This window comes from Artemia franciscana, chromosome 9 (assembly GCF_032884065.1).
Source record: "Artemia franciscana chromosome 9, ASM3288406v1, whole genome shotgun sequence".
Taxonomy (NCBI): Eukaryota; Metazoa; Arthropoda; class Branchiopoda; order Anostraca; family Artemiidae; genus Artemia; species Artemia franciscana.
Genome location: NC_088871.1, coordinates 16011377 through 16033625, shown reverse-complemented (window position 1 = coordinate 16033625; position 22249 = coordinate 16011377). Strand labels below are relative to the sequence as shown.

Below are 22249 nucleotides of genomic sequence, written 5' to 3'. Positions count from 1 at the left end.
CCTCGTAATACCTTGCTCTTTACGCTAAAGTATTTTTAGTAATTTCAACTATTTATTCTACGGCCTTTGTGATTCAGGGGTCATCCTTAACGAATTGTGACAAATTTAAGTTTTAGTGTAAAGAGCGAGGTATTGACTAGGGGGTGAACCCCCTCATATACGTAATAAAAATATACGAATATAGAAGTTCGTTACGTAAGTTAATTCTTAAGTTACGTATATTTTTTTTTATTAATGAAAGCGTTCGTAAGAAATTAAAAGTTCTAGTTGCCTTTCTAAGTAATCAAAAAATTGGAGGGCAACTAGGCCTCCTTCTCCGTTCCTTTTTTCTCAAAATCTTACGATTAAAACTATGAGAAAGGTATTTAGCAAAAAAAAAAAAACGCAAATTTCGTTTTAATTATTTATGCGCGGAGAGCCAAAATCAAAACATGCATTAATTCAAAAACGTTCAGAAATTAAATAAAAAAAGATTTTTTAACTCAAAGTAAGGAGCGACATTAAAACTCAAAACGAACAGAAATTACTTCGTATATGGAAGGAGATTTTCCTCCTCAAAGCCCCGCTCTTTACGCTAAAGTTTATTTTACTGTTTTAAAAAGTAGAGTTAAGAGAAAAAGTTAAACTTTAGCGTAAAGAGCGGGGCGTTGAGGAGGAAAATCCCCTTCCATATACGGAGTAATTTCTGTTCGTTTTAACGTCGCTCCTTACTTTCGGTTAAAAAAAACTTGTTTTTATGGCACATTGTATTAACCAAGTGACATATAGCGATCGTAAATTTTGTCGTTGTGTCTGTCGGTCCCGGTTTTGCTACTTTAGGCACTTCAAGGTAAGCTAGGACGATGAAATTTGGCAGGCTTATCAGGGACCAGACCAGATTAAATTAGAAATAGTCGTTTTCCTGATTTGACCATCGGGGGGAGTGGGGTGCAAATTAATTCGAAAAAAAGAAAAATGAAGCATTTTTAACTTAGGAATGGGTGATGGGATCATAATGAAATTTGATGTTTGGAAGGATATTTAGTCTCAGAGCTCTTATTTTAAATTCCGACCAGATCCGGTTACATTGAGGGGAGTTGGAGAGGGGAAACCTAAAATATTGGAAAACGCTTAGAGTGGAGGGATTGGGATGAAACTTGATGGAACAAAATAAGCAGAAGTCCTAGATACGTGATTGACATAACCGGGACGGATCTGCTCTGTTTGGGGGAGTTGGGGGGGAGGTTTATTCGGAAAAGTTAGAAAAAATGAGGTATTTTAACTTACGAAGGAGTGATCGGATCTTAATGAAATTTGAAGTTTGGAAGGATATCGTGTCTCAGAGCTCTTATTTTAAATCCCAACTGGATCCGGTGACATTGGGGAGAATTGAGCGGGGAACCTAAAATCTTGGAAAACGTTTAGAGTGGAGGGATCGTGATGGAACTTGGTGGGAAAAATAAGCACAAGTCCTAGATGCGTGATTGACATAACTGGAACGGATCCGCTCTGCTCTTTGGGGGAGTTAGGGGGGGGGTTAATTTCTGAAAAACTAGAAAAAATGAGGTATTTTTAACTTACGAAGGAGTGTTCGGATCTTAATGAAATTTGATATTTGGAAGGATATCGTGTCTCATAGTTCTTATTTTAAATCCCGACTGGATCCGGTGACATTGGGGGGATTTGGTGGGGGGAGCCTAAATCTTGGAAAACGCTTAGAGTGGAGGGATCAGGATGAAATTTGCTGGGAAAAATAGGCACAAGTCCTAGATACGTGACTGACATAACTGGAACGGATCCGCTCTCTTCGGAGGAGCTGGGGGGAGGAGGGTTAATTCAGAAAAATTAAAAAAAGAGGTATTTTTTATTTACGAAGGAGTGATCAGATCTTAATGAAATTTGATGTTTGGAAGGATATCGTGTCTTGGAGCTCTTATTTTGAATCTCGACCGGATCGGATGACATTGGTGGAGTTTGGGGGGGGACCTAAAATCTTGGAAAACGCTTGAAGTGGAGGGATTGGAATGAAACTTAATGGGAAAAATAATTATAAGTCCTAGATACGTGATTGACATAACCGGAACGGATCCGCTCTCTTTTGGGAAGTTGGGGGGGGGGGGGGGTTTATTTCTGAAAATTTGAAAATGAAGTATTTTTAACTTATTAAGGAGTGATTGGATCTTAATGAAATTTGATTTTTGGAAGGATATCATGTCTCAGAGCTCTTATTTTAAATCCCGACCGGTTCCGGTGAAGGGGAAGCTTGGGGGGCGAAACCTAAACCCTTGGAAAACGCTTAGAGTGGAAGGATTGGGATGAAACTTGGTAGGAAAAATAAGCACAAGTCTTAGATACGGGACTGACATAACCGGAACGGATCTGCTCTTTTTGGGGGAGTTGGGGGAGGGTTAATTCCAAAAAATAGAAAAAATGAGGTATTTTTAACTTACGAAATAGTGATCGTATCTTAATTAAATTTCATATTTAGAAGGACCTCGAAACTCAGATCTCATATTTTAAATCCCGACCGGATCCAGCTTCATTAGGGGGGGGGACTGGAAATGTCAGAAAACACTTAAAGCTGAGAGATCAGGATGAAACTTGGTGGAAAGAATAAGCACAAGTCCAAAATAGGTGACTGATATAACCAGACTGGATCCGCTCTCTTTGGTGGAGTTTGAAGGGGGGAGTAATTCGGAAAAATTAGAAAAAATGAGGTACTTGTAACTTACGAACGGATGATCAGATCTGGATAAAATTTGACATCTAGAAGGATCTTGTGCTTTAGAACTCTCAATTTAAATCCCGACCAGATCCGGTGACATTGATTGGAGTTGGAGGGGGAAACCGGAATTCTTGGAAAACGTAAAAATCAAGGTAACTTACGAATGGGTGATCGGATTTTTATGAATTTTGATATTTAGAAGGACCTCGTGATTCAGAGCTCTTATTTTAAATCTCGACCGGCATTAAGCCTCTGATTTTCCTTTTAAAGCAATCTATTGATTCTTAGAATTTTGCAAGAGCTCATACCATATGAGTTCTTGGCTCTTCAGACCTCGTCACAAGTGCCATATGAGCTCTTAGCTCTTGTTTTTATTTAATAATACAATAGGATGGCTGAGTTTCGCAAATATAAGTAAAATTTATACGCGGCAATCTCACCGAAAGACCCAGAACCAAATCTTACCATCAAATTCATCAGGAAAAGGTGCTATGTTTTGTGACAAATATTGCGGCTTCTTGAGGTTGCTAAATTCCTGGAAGTGATAATAAAGGTTGGATAAGGTGTTATACTTTGGAGCAAAGTGACAAAAGGTATTAAAAGGTAGAGACAGTGGTGCTTACTTTAAAGCAACTCTATGATTGGTTATTCAGAAGTATAGAACTTAGCGGGTTTTCAAAGTACAACACTTGAAGTTTTATCATTACTCAAAACTGAGCTGAGGTGAAATAGCATCCTTAAGTTTAAGCTGCTCTCAAGTTTTACATCACAGGTTAAGGCTTATCTGATATTTTTGGAGCTAAGAAGTGTGTAAAAGTCAATCTAAGAAGGTGCTTGCGAGATTTACATTTTATAACTAATGTTAGGTTTGATTTGGAAATTACGAACTTTGATTATCCCAATTCAGCTCATAAGACTGCAGTCTTGAAAATTATCAACTGCTTATATTTTTTTTTTGCTTTTTAAACCCTTTTATTCTTGGTTATTAGTTTCAAGTGTATAATTCTTAGTTTTAAGTTCCTTTTTTCATGCACGGGATCCATCTCTTTTCGATTTTCCTTTAATCACTCCCGCCCCTCAAAAATAAGCTCCTACTTATGATTCGTTTTAAGTTTTTGTGTTCGTTGGGTATCTTCCTTTGAGTTTGTCAATTTGGTTTAGAAGCATTTGCAAGATTTGTTAACTCGTTGAAACCTTTAGTAAACGGAGAATTGGCTTTCAAATATTGCATAGAGACTTGATTATAAAAAGTTTTTAGTTTAAGGGAAAACAAGTAGTAACTTCAATCTTCTTTCTCTGTGACAGATCGTAACAAAAGTAGAGGAAGAAACAGCTTAGACTTAAACAGTAAGAATGTTTTTTTAAAACATGACGCATGTTTTTGAAGTGCTCAGATCAGGGAAGTCAATGGGAGAGGCAATGTGGGGGATTTTACCCACCCAATGTTTTTTTGCTCCCAGCCAAAGATTTATATATATATATATATATATATATATATATATATATATATATATATATATATATATATATATATATATATATATATATATATATATATGTATATATATATATATATATATATATATATATATATATATATATATATATATATATATATATATATATATATATATATATATATATATATATATATATATATATATATATATATATATATATATATATATATATATATATATATATATATATATATATATATATCACTGCAGGTGATAGATTCTTTAACAATGGTTTCAGCTAAAAGAATTGAGTCTTTCGATTTTGCGACAATGTATACTAATTTATCACTTAATGTAGGGTTTGATAATTTAAAAACTGTTATCAAGAAATCTTTCCTCTTATCTAGTAAAAGGTTCTTAAAAATAGACACTTATAATAAAATAGCTATATGGACAAATTGCTTTAATACTACAGTTAACTTGAGATGTTACAGCTTGGATATGATTTTTGATTTATTAGAATTTGTTTTATACAGTACTTATATAAGATTTGGTGGTGATTTGTACAAGCAAATTGTGGGAATTCCCATGGGGGGGGGGGGAATGCCAGCCCATTTATAGCTGACTTGTTTTTAAGTCAACTAGAATATAAATATATGATGGATAAGAATAATCCAATTAATTTAAAACATGTTTTGTCAAATAATAAAAGATATTTAGATGATATTTTGGTCTTAAATTGTAAGGATTTCATTGATATTTCTAAAAATATATATCCATCAGAGCTTATTCTTGAACCTAGTCATGGCGCTGGTCATGAAGATCATTTCTTAGATTTAAATATTAATATTTGTGATAATAATAAATTAAGTTTTAAAATGTATAATAAAACGGATGATTTTGATTTTGAAGTGATTAGTTTCCCATTCCCTGAAAGTAATATACACTCAAATATCACATATTCTGCGTTTTTCTCACAGTTACTTCGTTATGCAAGGATTTGTAGTAATTATATTGATTTTAAAAATAGATGTAAAATCTTAAGCCAAAAATTGATATCAAGAGGTTTTTCTGCAAATAAATTAACTTGGCAATTTAAAAAATTTAGTTTTCATTATAACGAACTTTTAAATAAATATCAAAAGAATTATCTAGAAATACTTAAAGAAATTTTCGACTAATTTCGGAGGTTCGAGAAATGTTGTTGCAGCGCCATTTATTTTGAATTGTGTTTCTAATTGAGCGGATTTTTTTTTAAAATGAGCCACATGGTAAAGATGAATTCTATAATTGTTTAGTTCATTCAGGTTTTTTGCGTTAATATTTGTGTATAATATCTATTTGTGTATAATATATGTGTTAATATTTGTGATTTGGTAAAATTTATTATATTTAGTTTACCTGCTGTTGCTAAAAAGAGGGATATATTGACAGGATAAGCTTGTTTTGGTGTTACTTGGTTGTTTTACATTTGCTGTTTTTTTTTTCTTTCATAGGCATGTATTTTGGGGGTGATACCTGACACGGGGATGCCATGGATATTCTGTGGTAGCCACAACACTTGGCTGGGTAGAGAATTTAAAGTGGAGAAACCCTATATAGGCCAGTGTATTCTCCTGATGAGCCCTTGTGTTGGGTTGTTGCCTGTGAATTATTTGTCTTTATTATTTTTTCTATTGTTTGGTAAATGACGACTTATACTTATTGACGACATGACTGCCTGTCCATGGATTATTCTTTATGGTTGATTGTGTATGGCTATGCTGTTTGACCTATGTGAGTGTATGGATGAGTAGGGTTAAGGCCTCATTCAAGTGCTGGTCTATATTAATCACTAATTTAGGAAAACAGTCTTCCTTTTCTCCTTCTGTCTCTTTTTTTTTTTTTTTTTTTGTGTTTGTGCTGTTGCATTGGTGATTTCTCTTTTCATGATATATATATATATATATATATATATATATATATATATATATATATATATATATATATATATATATATATATATATATATATATATATATATATATATATATATATATATATATATATATATATATATATATGTATATTTGGTACTTTCATTTAATTTTTTGTGAGTATTTTAATTTTATTTAAAGTTGAATAAGACCAACAAAATTGCTTCCCTTGGATTTTTAGACATATTCTCCCCCTAAATTTTCAAATTAACAACACTGGCTATTCATTTTTGTTGCTGAACTCAGTCACTTATTCATTCATCCAGTTCTATTGTTCTTGAGATTTCTATACAAGTGGGGGGCTTATAATTACGTCTTTCGGTAGCACTACATGAGGGGACACTGAACAATCATGTGTTTTTCGTTGATGCTTCTGTACTTTTTTTGTTCTGTACTTATTTCTTTCACCCAAAGGTGTCCGTTATGTGGCAGACTGATTGAGAAAACACAAATTTATTCTGACTGGATTTTGAAAAATCTGAAATAAACTGAAAAATAAAATGTTTTTCTTTATTTCGAAAACTAAATAGAGAGGTTTTATTATGTTGCTTAGCATCGTTACTGGTTTCTCTGCTTCTGTTACAAAAATTAAGTTTTGTTAGGAAAAATCTATTGCCAGTAGAAATCCAAATCTATTGCATGACAAGTAAGATCAATACGTTTTTCAAGATAGGGCATAATTTAAAATCTTGATTTCTTCTTGAAACGATGTCTAAAAGTTATCCATACCTTTTCAGTCTTGTAAAATTTCAATTTTTCTTGTTAGCTAGAAACCTCATTTGTTTTTTGTTTTCTTTTTTTTGCTTCTGGAAGCATCTGGGCATAAATGACGTTTTGTTTTTACGCTTTTAGCAGCTATATTTATTGCTTTTTATATGTTTTGTTTCGCGCGATGTTTATTTTATTTTGCTTTCTTATTTTATAAATATTTCTAGGAAGGTTCGGGGTTTCTCACGAATGGATTGTACGACGACGATGACGATGGAGATCTGTTTTCGGTATTATTTCCAAAGCTTAGTCTTTTTTTAACGTCTAAAACCTCTAACACAATTTGTTAATACTGAAGCTTAGTCAGTGGTACTTGGCACATAGGATTTAGCTTTGAAGGTGGAAGGGGTCCCTGACAATAGTAAAGCTACCGGAGTTTTCGTTTATTTACGTGTTGACATAATAATATGTAACAAAAAAAATAATATAATAACAATAACATGATAATTATAATATAACAGAAAAGAAGATAGTAATGTAAAAATTGGAGCATATTTATTTTGTTAATATTTCTGTTGTTTGTCACTGTTGCTGTTGGAGCTGCTGAAGAATGGTATAATGTTTTCACTAAAGAAAGGTTTCAAAAGGAGAAGTATTTCTTCCTTTGGATTTCATGTAATCAGATGAAAAAAAAACGTCACTGGCTCAATACTAGATTACTTCTTAAAAATTCATTAACCTGTATGCAATTTCGTTTAAAATAATTGAGATTCTTTATTTTATTTTATTTTTTTTTATTGGTGATCAAAGAAACTTTGTTCATATAGTGATTTATATCCGCTGAAATGGACCAAGATTTTTTTTGAAAAATAGCATGAATAGTATATTTTTGGTAAAGGACTACACAAATCTAGAAAAAGAATCTGAAATGAAAAATATCAAATATGAGTAATTTGGAAAAAACTGAAATTTTATAAAATGACTTACTCGGGCTTACTCGCATTTTATGTGCTTACTCGCAGCTAGAGTTTCTTCCTCCATGCTGCTAAGAAAAGAAAATGAAAAAAATGAAGTATTAGATATGAAGCGACTGCTAAAGCACATTTGTTTGTTTTTTCTTAAACTTTACGTAAATAAAACTGTGGGCACTGCTTTCAGTATACCCTCACATGTAGTCAGATTTTGCTTTTGTAACTGGGGAGAGGCTTGTTTTTTTTTCTTTTTCCGTGTCGTTCGTCACCCACTGATGTTAGTCGTACTATTAATGCACTAACCTGACAAACCTTAAAGAGTTAAAGTCATAGATTAGATATTGTTCATGGTTAAATGTACTTCAAGTCTATTTATTTGTTCTGTACTTATTTCTTTCACCCAAAGGTGTCCGTTATGTGGCAGACAGTGATTGAGAAAACACAAATTTATTCTGACTGGATTTTGAAAAATCTGAAATAAACTGAAAAATAAAATGTTTTCCTTATTTTGGAAACGAAATAGAGAGGTTTTATTGCGTTGCTTAGCATCGTTACTGCTTTCTCTGCTGTTTTCTTTTTGTTGCTTTTTTCACCTGCTTATCGGCTATAACTTAGAAGTGGCAAGAGATACACACTCAAAATTTTTTGGGTATGTTAATAGTAAAACGGTGCGGAAAAAAGTCAGTGAAGTTTTTAAAGTTTCTAATAGGTTTCCAGAAAAAAATGTTGTTTTCTTTAAGTTACACATGCTGCCCAAATAAAACTAGCCTGCTGGGAAAGAAAACTTTCCTAGAACCATGGCAAAAAAAATAAATAAAAAAGGAGCATGTTTAACCATCCTTCTTTGGCAAAATAATGAACGTAGAATTGTGTTGCTTCAGAGTTTCCATGCGTGTTAAATTTCATTCTACAATTTTCATCGAGGCTGAACCTTTTTTTAGGGAGCTCACCTATTTTTTATTATGCAAATTTTTATTTACTAATAGGTTTGTTTTTGAGAAGCTTCAAATTATTACATTTAGAACATTTAGAATAAGTATAAATAATTTATTTGATTGTTGTATTGCTATTCCAGGTGAGGGTCTGGATACTTTCCTTTGGCTGTGTTACTGCTTGTCGATACCTATTGGAAATAACAAAAATGCTTTTTTGAAAAAAAAAAGATAATCATAAAAAAGGAAAAAAAAGGAAAAGTGTCTCATATTTCTTAGAACAGACATGAAGAAGTCGTGATTAGTTCTCAGGACAAAAAAGGGCTTACGTTAAAATTCAGATTTGTCCAGCCCCTACCCAGCTTGAATGGCCAAAACTCTAAATTCAACATCAAAATACACGCTGCAAATGTATAACCTGCTTGTAGCCATTAAATAAAGTCCCCAATCCATCCCGACTGATTTAATCTTAGCCATGGTTGTGACTAAAAAATAAATCATCTGACTCTAGACCAGGGTTGCTAACTGCCAACGTTTCGAGCGAGTGAAAATTGACACCTAAAAAGAGTGATTTTCGCTAGAAAAGACTGAATTTAAAAAATTTGCGCCTGTCTAGCCTCTCACAATATTCTGATCACTCTCACTTCATTTAGACATTACGATAAATCATGTTTTTGCAATTAAAAATTTTAAACATAGTCTTTAAAGTCTTTTTTAAATTTTCTTTAAATAAAAGTAAAAATTCTTCTCTAACCATCATCACAATATTTCCTTTCTTATTCTCGAAGTGCAGACCACAAATTTTCAACTGAATTGTGCATTTCATTGAGAATTCTTCAGTGTCTCCTAGCAAATTTGGAAACCATCAAAGCAGAGGCATAAGGTTGTCTGCATTTCCAGATAAAGCAGCATTCGGGTGCAAGCATTTAAGATTTTGATGCGGCAAATCCTTGTGGTCCATCTACTTACTCATTTATGCACATTTATGTGAAATAGTTAGAACAACTCCCTGGGATGTGATGAACCTTCTGAGCACTCAGTAGGCTGCTCTTCGCCAGGCTTTTCTTGTGGTAAGCTTGCATTTGGCCTCAAGTTCATACAATCAAAGGCAAAAAAATGAGCTGGGGTTAACGAAACTTTGAATGGAACTGCTATGCAAGTTGTTTCCTCTTGTTTAATAAAACACTCGAGCATTGACAAATAAATTTCCCACTAACTCTCAAAAGCCTGTGGAACCGTATTTCAAGTGACTGAAACTCTTTACTTTTTATTTCACGTAAGACAAAAGAAAGAAAGTACTCTCATTGAGGATTCACGCATGACGGCAAGAATTTTTTAAGCCTGTTGTTTTGCTTTTCGATCTCTAGCTATGCTATCTCCTCTGTGATTCGTGAAGAATAAGAGGAGAGGGTTCCACTGCTCCAAGATTCGTTCAAGCGATACTTTTAAGGAAATATGTCACGTACTTGCAATCTCCAGCAACTTATGGTTTTCCGCATGATAAAAACCTTATATGCTTTATGTTCTTCCTGCCATTTTGGACTTTTGTCACATATCCTATGACATCCAGCATGACTTTAATAGACCGATCAAATACAATGCCATACATAGCAGTTTGAAGAGCTCTTAAAAAGACATCCACTCCAAAAGCAGAATTTTTGTATTAGCTTTTGCACTAACCTCCTGTAAAATTCATCCAGAGCATACCAATACACAAAGGAAGTCAGCTAAGTCAGGTGTTAGGTACTAGGTACGCAGAGAGGACTTATGGATCCTCCTAAAATTCCTCAAAAAATATTCGATTTGTTTGTGTTAACCTAACAAAAATTGTTGATACTAATCTGTCTATATGTTACGTGTCAGAGGCGAGACCCCTGTATAAAACCATATTTTCATAATTCACCTTTTTTTCTGTCATTTTGACAGATTAAGGTGCATTCAGAACTTAAGATTAAGGTGCATTCAGATTAAGGTGCATTCATGTCTTGGGCATGTTTCTGGCTGCTCCAAAAAATCTTTACAAAATTTTACAAAAGTAACAAAATACACACTACAACAGTTGTGATTGGCAGAAAGAGTGATTGTCCCTGTCACTCGTGTGAAAGAGTGAAACGGACTAAAAAGTATGACAGAAAACACAGTGCCAACTGACAACCCTGCTCTATACAAACACGGTCCATGGCTGGGGATCTTTGTGAGTGACATATTGTGCGAGCGGGCATTTACTAGATATTAAGTTGTGTGAAAATCTTTTGGGTGGACGTAAGTATGCATAAAGCAGCAAGGGTTGATGGAGCTAGTCGGTGGACATTTCAAATGGCCTCTAAAACAATAACTGAATGCTTCATTTGAAAATGAGGTTCATTCTTAATATGAAGGTTGCAATATTGGTATTTATCTGTTATAGCGCTAATGCTAAGTTCTTCACCAATTGACGCACTGTAGGACCGTCTTCTTCGTTAGTTTCTTTCAGCTTAGCGTGAGACAAGACAAAGAGAAGTGATACAATAGATGGGAAATATATAATTTGAGCTATATATTTGTACGTTAGGGGGGGGGGGTAAAATATTTGGATAATGTGAAGCTAGAAAACAATTCTTACTTCACAATTTACAGAATATTTGTACCCAACACATTTTGCATGCAGGCCCGTTGTGCTTTACCCCACCTCCCTAATGTGCAAATATATAGGCCAAATTTGTTGCTACAGTATTTTATTTTCATCATATTTTGTGATATTTCGTTAGAATTAGTCAAAGGTACATGTTCCACTTAGATGAAGAACTTAACATAGGTGCTATATTAGATAAGTAGCGGAAGATTTAATATTTTCATATGATTTTGAACCTGCATTTTTTTGGGCGTGTTGTTAGATAAAATCTTTCAACCTATACTCTTGATTTCAATCCATATTAAATCAATGCATTCTTATTGTTTAGAATTTATTGACAACTGATATGAACTCCCACCGAACGTTTATTTAGACAATTATGAAATTCACATAATTGACTCTATAAGCTATTAATAGCTTTATCTGTTTTCTAAGAAACAAGTAATAAGTTATAGGCTATATTCCTACACATTTTAAATATTGGATATCTTTTTACTAAACTAATAAAATGTTTTCTGTTAAATACGACTTGTAAACTCAGAACACTTCAGGGTTTTTCAGAATACTTGTATTACGAGAGGAGATTAATTCCCTCACTTAGTCCTTTGTACAAGCATTTTTATGCAAAAGTACCCTTATACGTCTTTTATAGGAAATGTTTTTGATGTTTATGTAGAAAAATGCCTTACAGTTTTTGAGCGATTCAGGGTACTGCATGGATTGGCAGCTATCAGCTCACGCACTGTGAGCCATTTAACTGTGAGCACTGTGAGCACTGTGTCACGCACTGTGAGCACTGTGTCACGCACTGTGAGCACTGTGTCACGCATTGTGAGCACTGTGTCACGCACTGTGAGCACTGTTTCACGCACTGTGAGCACTGTGTCACGCACTGTGAGCACTGTGTCACGCACTGTGAGCACTGTGTCACGCACTGTGAGCACTGAGTCACGCACTGTGAGCACTATGTCACGCACTGTGAGCACTGTGTCACGCACTGTGAGCACTGTGTTACGCACTGTGAGCACTGTGTCACGCACTGTGAGCACTGTGTCACGCACTGTGAGCACTGTGTCACGCACTGTGAGCACTGTGTCACGCACTGTGAGCACTGTCTCACGCACTGTGAGCACTGTGTCACGCACTGTGAGCACTGTGTCACGCACTGTGAGCACTGTGTCACGCACTGTGAGCACTGTGTCACGCACTGTGAGCACTGTTTCACGAACTGTGAGCACTGTGTCACGCACTGTGAGCACTGCGTCACGCACTGTGAGCACTGTGTCACGCACTCTGAGCACTGTGTCACGCACTGTGAGCACTGTGTCACGCACTGTGAGCACTGTGTCACGCACTGTGAGCACTGAGTCACGCACTGTGAGCACTATGTCACGCACTGTGAGCACTGTGTCACGCACTGTGAGCACTGTGTCACGCACTGTGTCACGCACTGTGAGCACTGTGTCACGCACTGTGAGCATTGACTGTAATTTTCAGTCAGCACAGTAGTGTCTTTTGTTTCATCGATTAAAATCGATGGGAAATATTTTTTTAAAGCTCCTCCAAAGCCATATAGTAATTTTCGCTTGTTTGACTTTTATCACAAAGTAGTCAAGGTATTATTTATTTTCCTGTCTGTGATCAATACTAGGTAATGACTTTTTGGTCCAGACAGTGTTTTACTAAAATCAGTTACTGCTATACCAGTTATTGCTTACATCGCTTGCACTTTTTACATTGTTTAACAAGTATCTCAGCGACTTGTGATTCATCATTATTGTTCCAAATTACTAGTATTATACTGATGTTCCTTTGTTTTGAAAAAGGTCAATAATGACTAGCAGATAAACTCTGATCAATTGACTGGTTTTGAGCCCCCAACAATGATTCCACAACGTTTGTTTTGTTAATGTGGCATTTTTTCACACAGAAAGGTAGCCTATGTATAGGTATTTGGGTAAAAATAAATTTGGAAACTTCTGGTTAATTTGAATGCTAGAAATAAAACACAGTTAGCAGAATTCTTTGGGTAATAAAAACGAACTTTTGATTTTGACTGTGGTCAAGTATGGTTCTGAAGCGTGGGCGCTCCAAAAAACGAATAAAAATATACTAGATGTTTTTTCAGAGATATTGCCTACAGGTTGGATTGTTTTGGGTGCCCGACTGACTGATCAAATTTCAAACAGTAGGCTGTACAAAAATTGGGGTTCAATCCTGCTTTTTAAGGCTATAATAAGAAGAAGTTTGAGATGGCTAGGGAACGTTCTGTGGACGAAGGATAGGAGATTGCCAAAAAATTTTCTCTTGAGTCAGCCGTCTAGGGCAAAACGAAGAGCATGGCGTCCTCGGTTCGGGTGGTAGGATGTCGTAAGAAAAGATTTGAGGAAAATGGGAACTTCCTGAAAGGGTGTAAAGAGGGAGGCTTTCAATAGGTCGGGATGGAGGAGGAGCGCGCGTAGCTGTGTCGGCCTCAGGTGGCTTGGTGTTGTGGTGAGCTGCTAGTAGTAGTAGATGGTAGCATAGAGAAACAGATAAAAATGCTTTGACAGTAAATTTTTGCTTCTTTTTATTAGCTTATAATCTCATAAAAGGACCAATTAGGTTTTGACTAATGTGCGTTCATAGCACCGAACAATTTAATTTGGTGCGAATTTCCCGCTTATTTTTTGATAATATGGTTTCAAAACCAATTTCGTTTTAAAAGGTGGGACTGTTTTTCTTCAGGATTGTGCAATAATGTGATTATCTTAATAAAATATGTCACAAAATTAATTAATAAAATTAAATACATTTTCTGATATAAAAGTATAGGCCCGCAATTTTTCTTTTTCTTATTTCTGATAGGTTTCGAATTCAGGCCATATAACGTTCTTTGACTTACTGCTGCCAATTTGATAGGAGACTTCATTTTCATACTAGATACTACTGCTACAACTTCTACTTTTCCCACTTACAACTCATCGCAGCACCAAGCCACTTGAGCCAACGCAGCTGTGCACGCTCTTTCTACACCCCAATAAGTTAGAATATTCATTCTTTACTACCTTTTACTTATTTACTTTTCAACCTCCGACCATGCCTACGAAAGCTATCACATGGTTCAAGTTTTTTTTTAACTTTTTGGCGAAGACTCTTCTTCTGTCCCCCAAGCTGTCGTCTACAGGAGGGTGCTGATTCTCAGATAAGGACGTCTCGATATATCATACCTCTCTGGCGATGCAAGGTGTTGTTAAGGAGGTTGAGTCGACATCTTTTGATGACGAGAGGTAGATTTTCAAACTGGTCACAACGGCTTCTTACTTCGCTTTTTGGAAATTGGAATTCTAGACCACCTGTTGATTCGGAGTATCTTCTTGCAATCATTATCTTCTAAGGCAGTTTGCTATACGCTCACGACAATTTTTGTGGGCTTTGATTAAAAAAAAATTTGTTTGATAATTGTAATGGAATGTACCTAGAAACATAGGGGACATTAGGCTTTGGGGGAGGGCAAGATCCCTTCCAGCATATGTGCAGGGTGTGCCAAGAGTCGTGTTATCTGTTATGTCTAGGAAATGTCTGTCGAATAAAAAAATTAAAAACCTACCGTAGGGTATTTTCGACTCCTTGATAAAATAAAAATTTTTCATAAAAGATTCAGCAAAAATATAGATACATGGCACTAGTCCTTACAAAAAGGCTACATAGCCTGCCAAGGAGGCTTAAGACACACGTGTTACTTAAACGCTAACTCGAGGAAAAAGACCCGGAATTATGAAATAAACAAAATAAAAAATATCATAGGAAAAAAAGAAATACTAGAAGATTTTGCAATGGATTCAATCTTTCGTAGACACATTGTAATTTTGGCTGCCGTAGGCGGTCACACTTTTAGTTGTGCAATTTGTGGAATAATTATACACATTTTATTTTCCATATTTTCGATGTTTGGCTTCAATGTTGGGAATAGCTTGTACCCAGTCACAATGAGATTTCACTAACATCGAGACCCTCGGAATCAATTGATTCCAAACCTATTTGTAATAAAGGTTTAGGTAGGATCACGAGCGAGGCCTAGTTCAGCATTTCCCAAAATGTTGGTGGCGACTCGGCACCAGGTCATAGAAGATTTTTGCTGGGTCGTAAAAATAATGTAAAAACACAGAAAATATTTTTATTCATATTAATCACGTATGTCAGTTATACACTGAGAGGAAAAGTGCGTATTTGTACTCTTTCATGTAGCTTTATTGACTACGCCAACGTGTTGGGGAAGTACCAAATCTTAATGGCTCTAGTATTGTCAGGTGTTGGGAATCTTCGGGATGTTTTTAGTCCATATCTCGATTTATGTATTCTCCAACATCCTTGCCCCTTAACAAACACCATTTATGTTTATCGCCGAATTTTCCTTCGCTGAGGGAAAATGAGAGAAAACCAAGTTAATTCAATTGCTTATATTTTAAATGGATATAATTGTTGTAATAAATAAGGTTTTTAAATTAATTATGTTATTCTTGAATAATTATTTTTAATTTTTTGTGTATGAAATCTGCAAACATATAACAAAACTTTTATTAAACAATAAAATCCTGTTTGAAAACAAATGTTTTTTTTTTGTAAGATACGTGGTAAAAATTTTAAAAACTATAATTGGGTAGCGGTCAAGAAAGTTTTGGAAACGTTTATTTAGGGGAAACCAAACCTTGGTTAATATAAGCTTAGTTGAGGCTCACCAACAGAAGTATTCTGAGGAAAATTCTGATTGGTTAACATTTTTGAAACAACAATTGGAAATTACACCATTGGCTGGACTTAAAATTTCAGTACACTCTCAACTCTGGTTACTAGCATTCGCAAATATCAAGTTTATGGGCATTAAGACTGTCACTTTTGTAAAAATATCCTTGTGAAGTTATTCCTCCAAATCAAGTAAATCTAGTTAAGTAAAACAGTCCGCATGATATTAGCAAGTATTTTAGAATGTTTTAAAGTAGTTTCTAGAATCTTTTAGTGTTTTCTATCTTAAAACAACATCTAAACAACATCCATCTTCCTTTAAAAAATTATCGTTTTGAGTTATTTTGGTTTTGAAAAATATGATTGATCTGAACTGTCATGCTCCCACATTAACTTAAAAAGTGCCATCTTCCTGTTAGAATACTTGTAGGGGATCCCGAAATCATCTGATTTTCAACGTTCATAATTGGTTATTTATGTTCGTAAAAACTCCGTATCTTGGCTGTTAAAAAATATTCCCTCTCCTTTCCTCAACGGAATAAGTTGACAAGAATGTCTTTGTTTTCAAGCCCTGTCCTGGGTTCCCACTAATGCAATTTCACGCAAAAAACGGTCTTTCTTGCGTTATCCGTTAAATCTCCTCTGTTTTTGCTTCAAGTTTATCCGTTATTCTGAATTGAAAGCTTCTTAGAAGCGTAATCGCAAGTAACTGAGAAACTAATAATGTTTATCAGAAATTTTCCATTTATATTTGACAAGGAACGTAACGGTCATGTCCCTTAAATCCAAGATTTTAATCTTCAAGGGCTCTGGAGACATCTCCAGGGAAATGAACATATAAGATAAGAATTATATTTTTAATCAGGAATAGCTAACCAAGGCTAATGCAAGTAATCCCTTTAAATATTTTGCTTGGCTTCTAGAACTTGATTTAGCCTGTTCCCACGCATATTCTGTTTAAATATCTCAATATTTTTGCTCTTCGATAGCTGCAGTGAACTGTTTCTGTGTGAGTAGTTTTGTGATTTTCTTACATCCGCGATACGTTGGTAATTTTGTGTTAAAAATTTGCTTCAATGGGAACCAAGGTACATTTTTGGCTTATTATGCTGCTAAAATCTCTGTCAGTTTTTCATGATTTCCAAACGTTAGATATATATATAACAAATGCAATGCTAGTATGCTTTTGTGCAATTCCGAGAATGCGATAGATTCGGCGATAGGAAAGTCTTTATATTGAAAATGTATATTTTTCTGACAACAGTTCACTGAGATAGGGGCCCCTAAGAACTGAAAATCTCTTGTGTTACTGTCCTATGATTTGGCTCTAATTGACCCTGTTCAAGTTATATATTAGCCCTGCCCATGTGTTGAGCGCGTATAGGCTATTATCTTTGGCTGAAATATTATCAAAAATTTAAATTAGCATCTAATCGTAAGAAATCTTATTTAGTAGATAGTCTTCAGGATTTCACCTTTCGAATTTAGGCAAAATCCTAGTGAGCCAAAATGAAGCATAACAATTAGTTTAAAGTTTCATTTAAAGTGTTAATGACACAAATACTGCGAATTAAAAATCTATTTATTTAAAAATCTATCCGACAGACTTCGTCAAAATTAATCAGATGGACGGCACCAGTTAGGTATTGTGTTAAAGTTCGATTGGGACAACACTGATTTGATCCTTTAAATTTGACCCTTTAATTTTTAAATTTGACCCTGTATTGAGTTAGGAGTTTTTGTGCATAAAACAATTTTTTTGTAAGGGTATTATCGCTTTGACATTGGACGTTCCTTTGAAACGGGATTTCCTCTGTTTGCAGAGTCTTAATTAAAAGTAAAGAAGCAAGATCTTATCTGTCAGACCAAAAACTAGTAAAACTAATTAACAAAAACTGATAATTACCTGGATCATATTCCTTAAACTTCTAGCTTCGACCATTAACATACTTTTGCGAATATCAAAATATTTTAAAAGTAGCTGTCTACGAAGGTTATCTAGTTCAATCATTAGGCATTTTGCCAGTCTTTAGATATTGTGTTTCAGGGCCGTATCCTGTATCTAGGTTTTTTTCAGAATGGGGGGGGGGTACAAAAGAAACGTTAAAAAACGCATAAAAAATTTATTTGTATGTATTTTTGATATTGCAAGATGGACAGAAATTCCGGGGGGGGGTCAAATCTCATAACCCCCTGAAAACGGCTCGTTGTGTGTCCGCTGTATTTTGAAGATGAAGCAATGGAGCTATTAAACTTTTCAAAGTTCAAAACAAACATAAATTTTTCTGTATTTATGTTTAAATACAGGGCAAAAGAACTCCTGTATTTTGCCCTGAAGTTTCACCAGTGCTTTAATGAAAGTATTCAGAATATATATATACATATATTTGATTGTGTATGGCTATGCTGTTTGACCTGTGTGATTGTATGGATGAGTAGGGTTAAGGCCACATTCAAGTGCTGGTCTATATTAATCACTAATTTAGGAAAACAGTCTTCCTTTTCTCCTTCTTTCTTCCTTTTTTTTTCTTTTTTTTATGTGTTTGTGCTGTTGCATTGGTGATTTCTCTTTTCGTTACATATATACTAGCCGTTAGGGTGGCGCTTCGCGCCACCCCAACACCTAGTTGGTGGGGGTGCTTTGAGAACCCCCCCCCCCCAGCCCCCAAGCGCGCGTAAGTCGTTACGCGCCGTTGTAGTTGTGTCCCTATGTCCCACCTGTGAATATAGATAGATATATACATATATATATATATGTTTTTAACTACGTAAAACTTGCGAATATACAACATTCTTTGATGTCCCATTGTCTGTGCATATAAATAGATTGTCAGGTTTACCGACTCTTGAACATGCAACATATAATGGTCCATGGGAAAACAATCCGTATTCAGATCTGTACCTCATGAACCCCCCCCCCCAGCCCCCCCGCGCGCGTAAGTCGTTACGCGCCGTTGTAGTTGTGTCCCTATGTCCCACCTGTGAATATAGATAGATATATACATATATATATATATATGTTTTTAACTACGTAAAACTTGCGAATATACAACATTCTTTGATGTCCCATTGTCTGTGCATATAAATAGATTGTCAGGTTTACCGACTCTTGAACATGCAACATATAATGGTCCATGGGAAAACAATCCGTATTCAGATCTGTACCTCATGATTCTAATGATTGCCCCTGAGCTTTGTTGATGGTGATTGCTAATCGACCATTCCCTGTGTCGCCGTCGTCATTTATATATCCCCCTGTGCCCCCGGCGTCCCCGTTGTAGTTGTGTCCCTGTGTCCCGGTCGTCATTTATATTCCCTGGGTCCCGGTCGTCATTTGTGTCCCGGTGTCCCAGTCTGTGATTTCTCTTTGAGTGTCCCGGGCGTCATTTATATTCCTTGTGTCCCGGTGTCCCGGTCTGTATATACATTCGTTTTTGAATTGGTCTTTTTTTAGTTTTTAGTTTTTTACCTTTTTTTAGTTTTTTAGTTATACCTCATGATTCTAAAGATTGCCCTTGAGCTTTGTTGATGGTGATTGCTAATCGAACATTCCCTGTGTCCCCGTCGTCATTTATATATCCCCCTGTGCCCCCCAGCATCCCTGTTGTAGTTGTGTCCCTGTGTCCCGGTCGTCATTTGTATCCCGGTGTCCCGGTCTGTATATACATTCGTTTTTGGAATGGTCTTTTTTTAGTTTTTAGTTTTTTACCTTTTTTTAGTTTTTTTAGTTATACCTCATGATTCTAAAGATTGCCCTTGAGCTTTGTTGATGGTGATTGCTAATCGAACATTCCCTGTGTCCCCGTCGTCATTTATATATCCCCCTGTGCCCCCCGGCATCTACGTTGTAGTTGTGTCCCTGTGTCCCGGTCGTCATTTATATTCCCTGTGTCCCGGTCGTCATTTGCATCCCGGTGTCCCGGTCTGTATATACATTCGTTTTTGAAATGGTATACGATGAAATAAATTTTTGTATTTTTCCCCTTTTTTTCTTTTTATTTTTTTTTTATTTTTTATTTTTTTTTTAGTTTTGTTTTTCTCCTTTATTTTTCTTTTTTTTTCTTTTTTTTCTTTTTTAGTTTTTTTGTAGTTTTTACTTTTTTTTAGTTTTTTTTTAGTTTTTTTTTACTTATGTCCTGGTCGTCATTTATACTCCCTGTGTTCCGGTCGTCATTTGTGTCCCGGTACTTTGTTGATGGTGATTGCTAATCGAACATTCCTTGTGTCCCGGTCGCTTTCTCTTTGAGTGTCCTGGTCGTCATTTATATTCCCTATGTGCCGGTGTCCCGGTCGTCATTTGTGTCCCGATGTCCCGGTCTGTAATTTCGTCAGTCGAAAACATGACGTCAGTCGACATACAAACATGACGTCACTCGACAGACACACACACACACACAGACAACTTATTTATATATATATATATATATATATATATATATATATATATATATATATATATATATATATATATATATATATATATATATATATATATATATATATATATATATATATATATATATATATATATATATATATATATATATATATATATATATATATATATATATATGTATATATATATATTATATATGTTACTTCCTGATTAATTTTTGAAACATTTGATGTAAATTCGACGTTCAAACGTCGGCGTAAACGGTGAGGGGTTGACCGACATGATCAGAGTCTAGAAACATCAGAGGTAATCCCTTTAAACGCGTGATACCGATACGCTCGACACCGATACGCTCGATATTGATGCGCCCAAAATCGCTTAAGCCTCGGGGGCTAGCTGCCCTGCAAAATTTTTGGTCACTTGAAAAGGGCACTAGAACTTTTAGTTTTTGTTGGAATGAGCCTTCTGCCGATCTTCTAGGATAGTTGGTTCAATCCAATCACTCCTAGGGATGGGGGAAATGAACACATCTGTGATCTTTCTTCTGAAAAAAAGAATATGAAATTCCACATTTTTGTAGATAGAAGCTTGAAATTTCCACAGTAGGGTTATCTAATTCGCTGAATCTGGTGATGAGATTTCCATTAAGGTTCCTGGACTTTAAGGGTTGCTTTCCCCCTTTTTTAAAAATCAGGCATATTTTCTGAGGCTCGTATCTTTTTTCTTTTATCTTGTACCTTTTACTATTGAACCGCGTCACTCCTTACTTACAGTTCTTTATCACAAAAAGTACTGTTTTATTCCAATTATTTATGAGCTGCTGGCCTTTGAACGAACAGCTTCGCCAGTATTTTTGAACTTTTTAAAAATTTAACTTCTCTCTCATCTAGTCATACCATAATTGGCAGATATTTTAAATAACAATTGCATGAAGGCAAATAGTTTGATAACAAAAACTGTTTGGCAAAGCGATTACCCTTCAAAGAGTGAACTTCGATAGAGATAGCTTGCGGTGTCCGCTATATCATAAAATATCATTAAAGAATGCTTGAAGAGACGTATTAAATGTATGATAGATTGAAGCGTGCATAGAAAGTTTTAATTTGTAGAGATTACACATCCTATTTTTGGCAATTTTTTGTCGTTTCATTACAAGGGTTTTCGAGTTTTTTGATATTTGAGAATTTGAATAACAGAAAAATATTTCTTTTTCTTTGCTGCTATTCACACGGATTATATATTTTGTGGTTTATAGCGAAAAATCAGTTTGAAACATTTGTTTTACTACCAAAAATACGTTTAGTTCAATTCTAAGATGTGAAATAATACTAATATTTTTTTTGGACTCCTTTCTTGTAACTCTTACGTTTATGTAGGTAGCACAGTTTAACTGTAATCGACTTATCTCCATAAGAAAAGCCAAAAGGGCTTGTTTGACATTTCAAAAATATAAGAGAGCAAGTGTCAGATTTTGAGGCTGTCTGGAAAGGATTAAAGCCTAAAAATTTACAATGATACGCAACAATAAAACGAGGCATCATTTTAAGTAGGCTTATACGACATACATAAGGCAGGCATAAGCTAGAGGTGCTTAAATTTGTTCTGCCATGAATATTGATTGTATCTTAGGATTTGGAAAGATGAATATGTTCTTTTTAGGATGAGATTAAATATTAAGAATAGAGGAGTGGCTGGGGACTCTGTTCACCTCCGATACTTAACCGAAGGGTCTGCGTGGTCCGGACTCGGAATACAGAGCTCTATTACTA

The 22249-nt window shown here is 35.1% G+C and overlaps 1 protein-coding gene across 27 annotated transcripts in view; it reads left to right on the top strand.

Annotated features, from left to right (window-relative positions):
• Positions 1-22249, top strand: part of LOC136031053 (collagen alpha-1(XVIII) chain-like) — a 442617-nt gene that overhangs the window by 247754 nt on the left and 172614 nt on the right. For 21 of the 27 annotated variants that reach the window (XM_065710277.1, XM_065710270.1, XM_065710272.1 and 18 more), the window contains one exon: positions 7076-7138. The exons of the other annotated variants lie outside the window; for them this stretch is intronic. In XM_065710277.1, coding sequence (XP_065566349.1) covers positions 7076-7138 — 63 coding nt within the window. The remainder of the gene's footprint in view (positions 1-7075; positions 7139-22249) is intronic. 27 annotated transcript variants of the gene reach the window in all.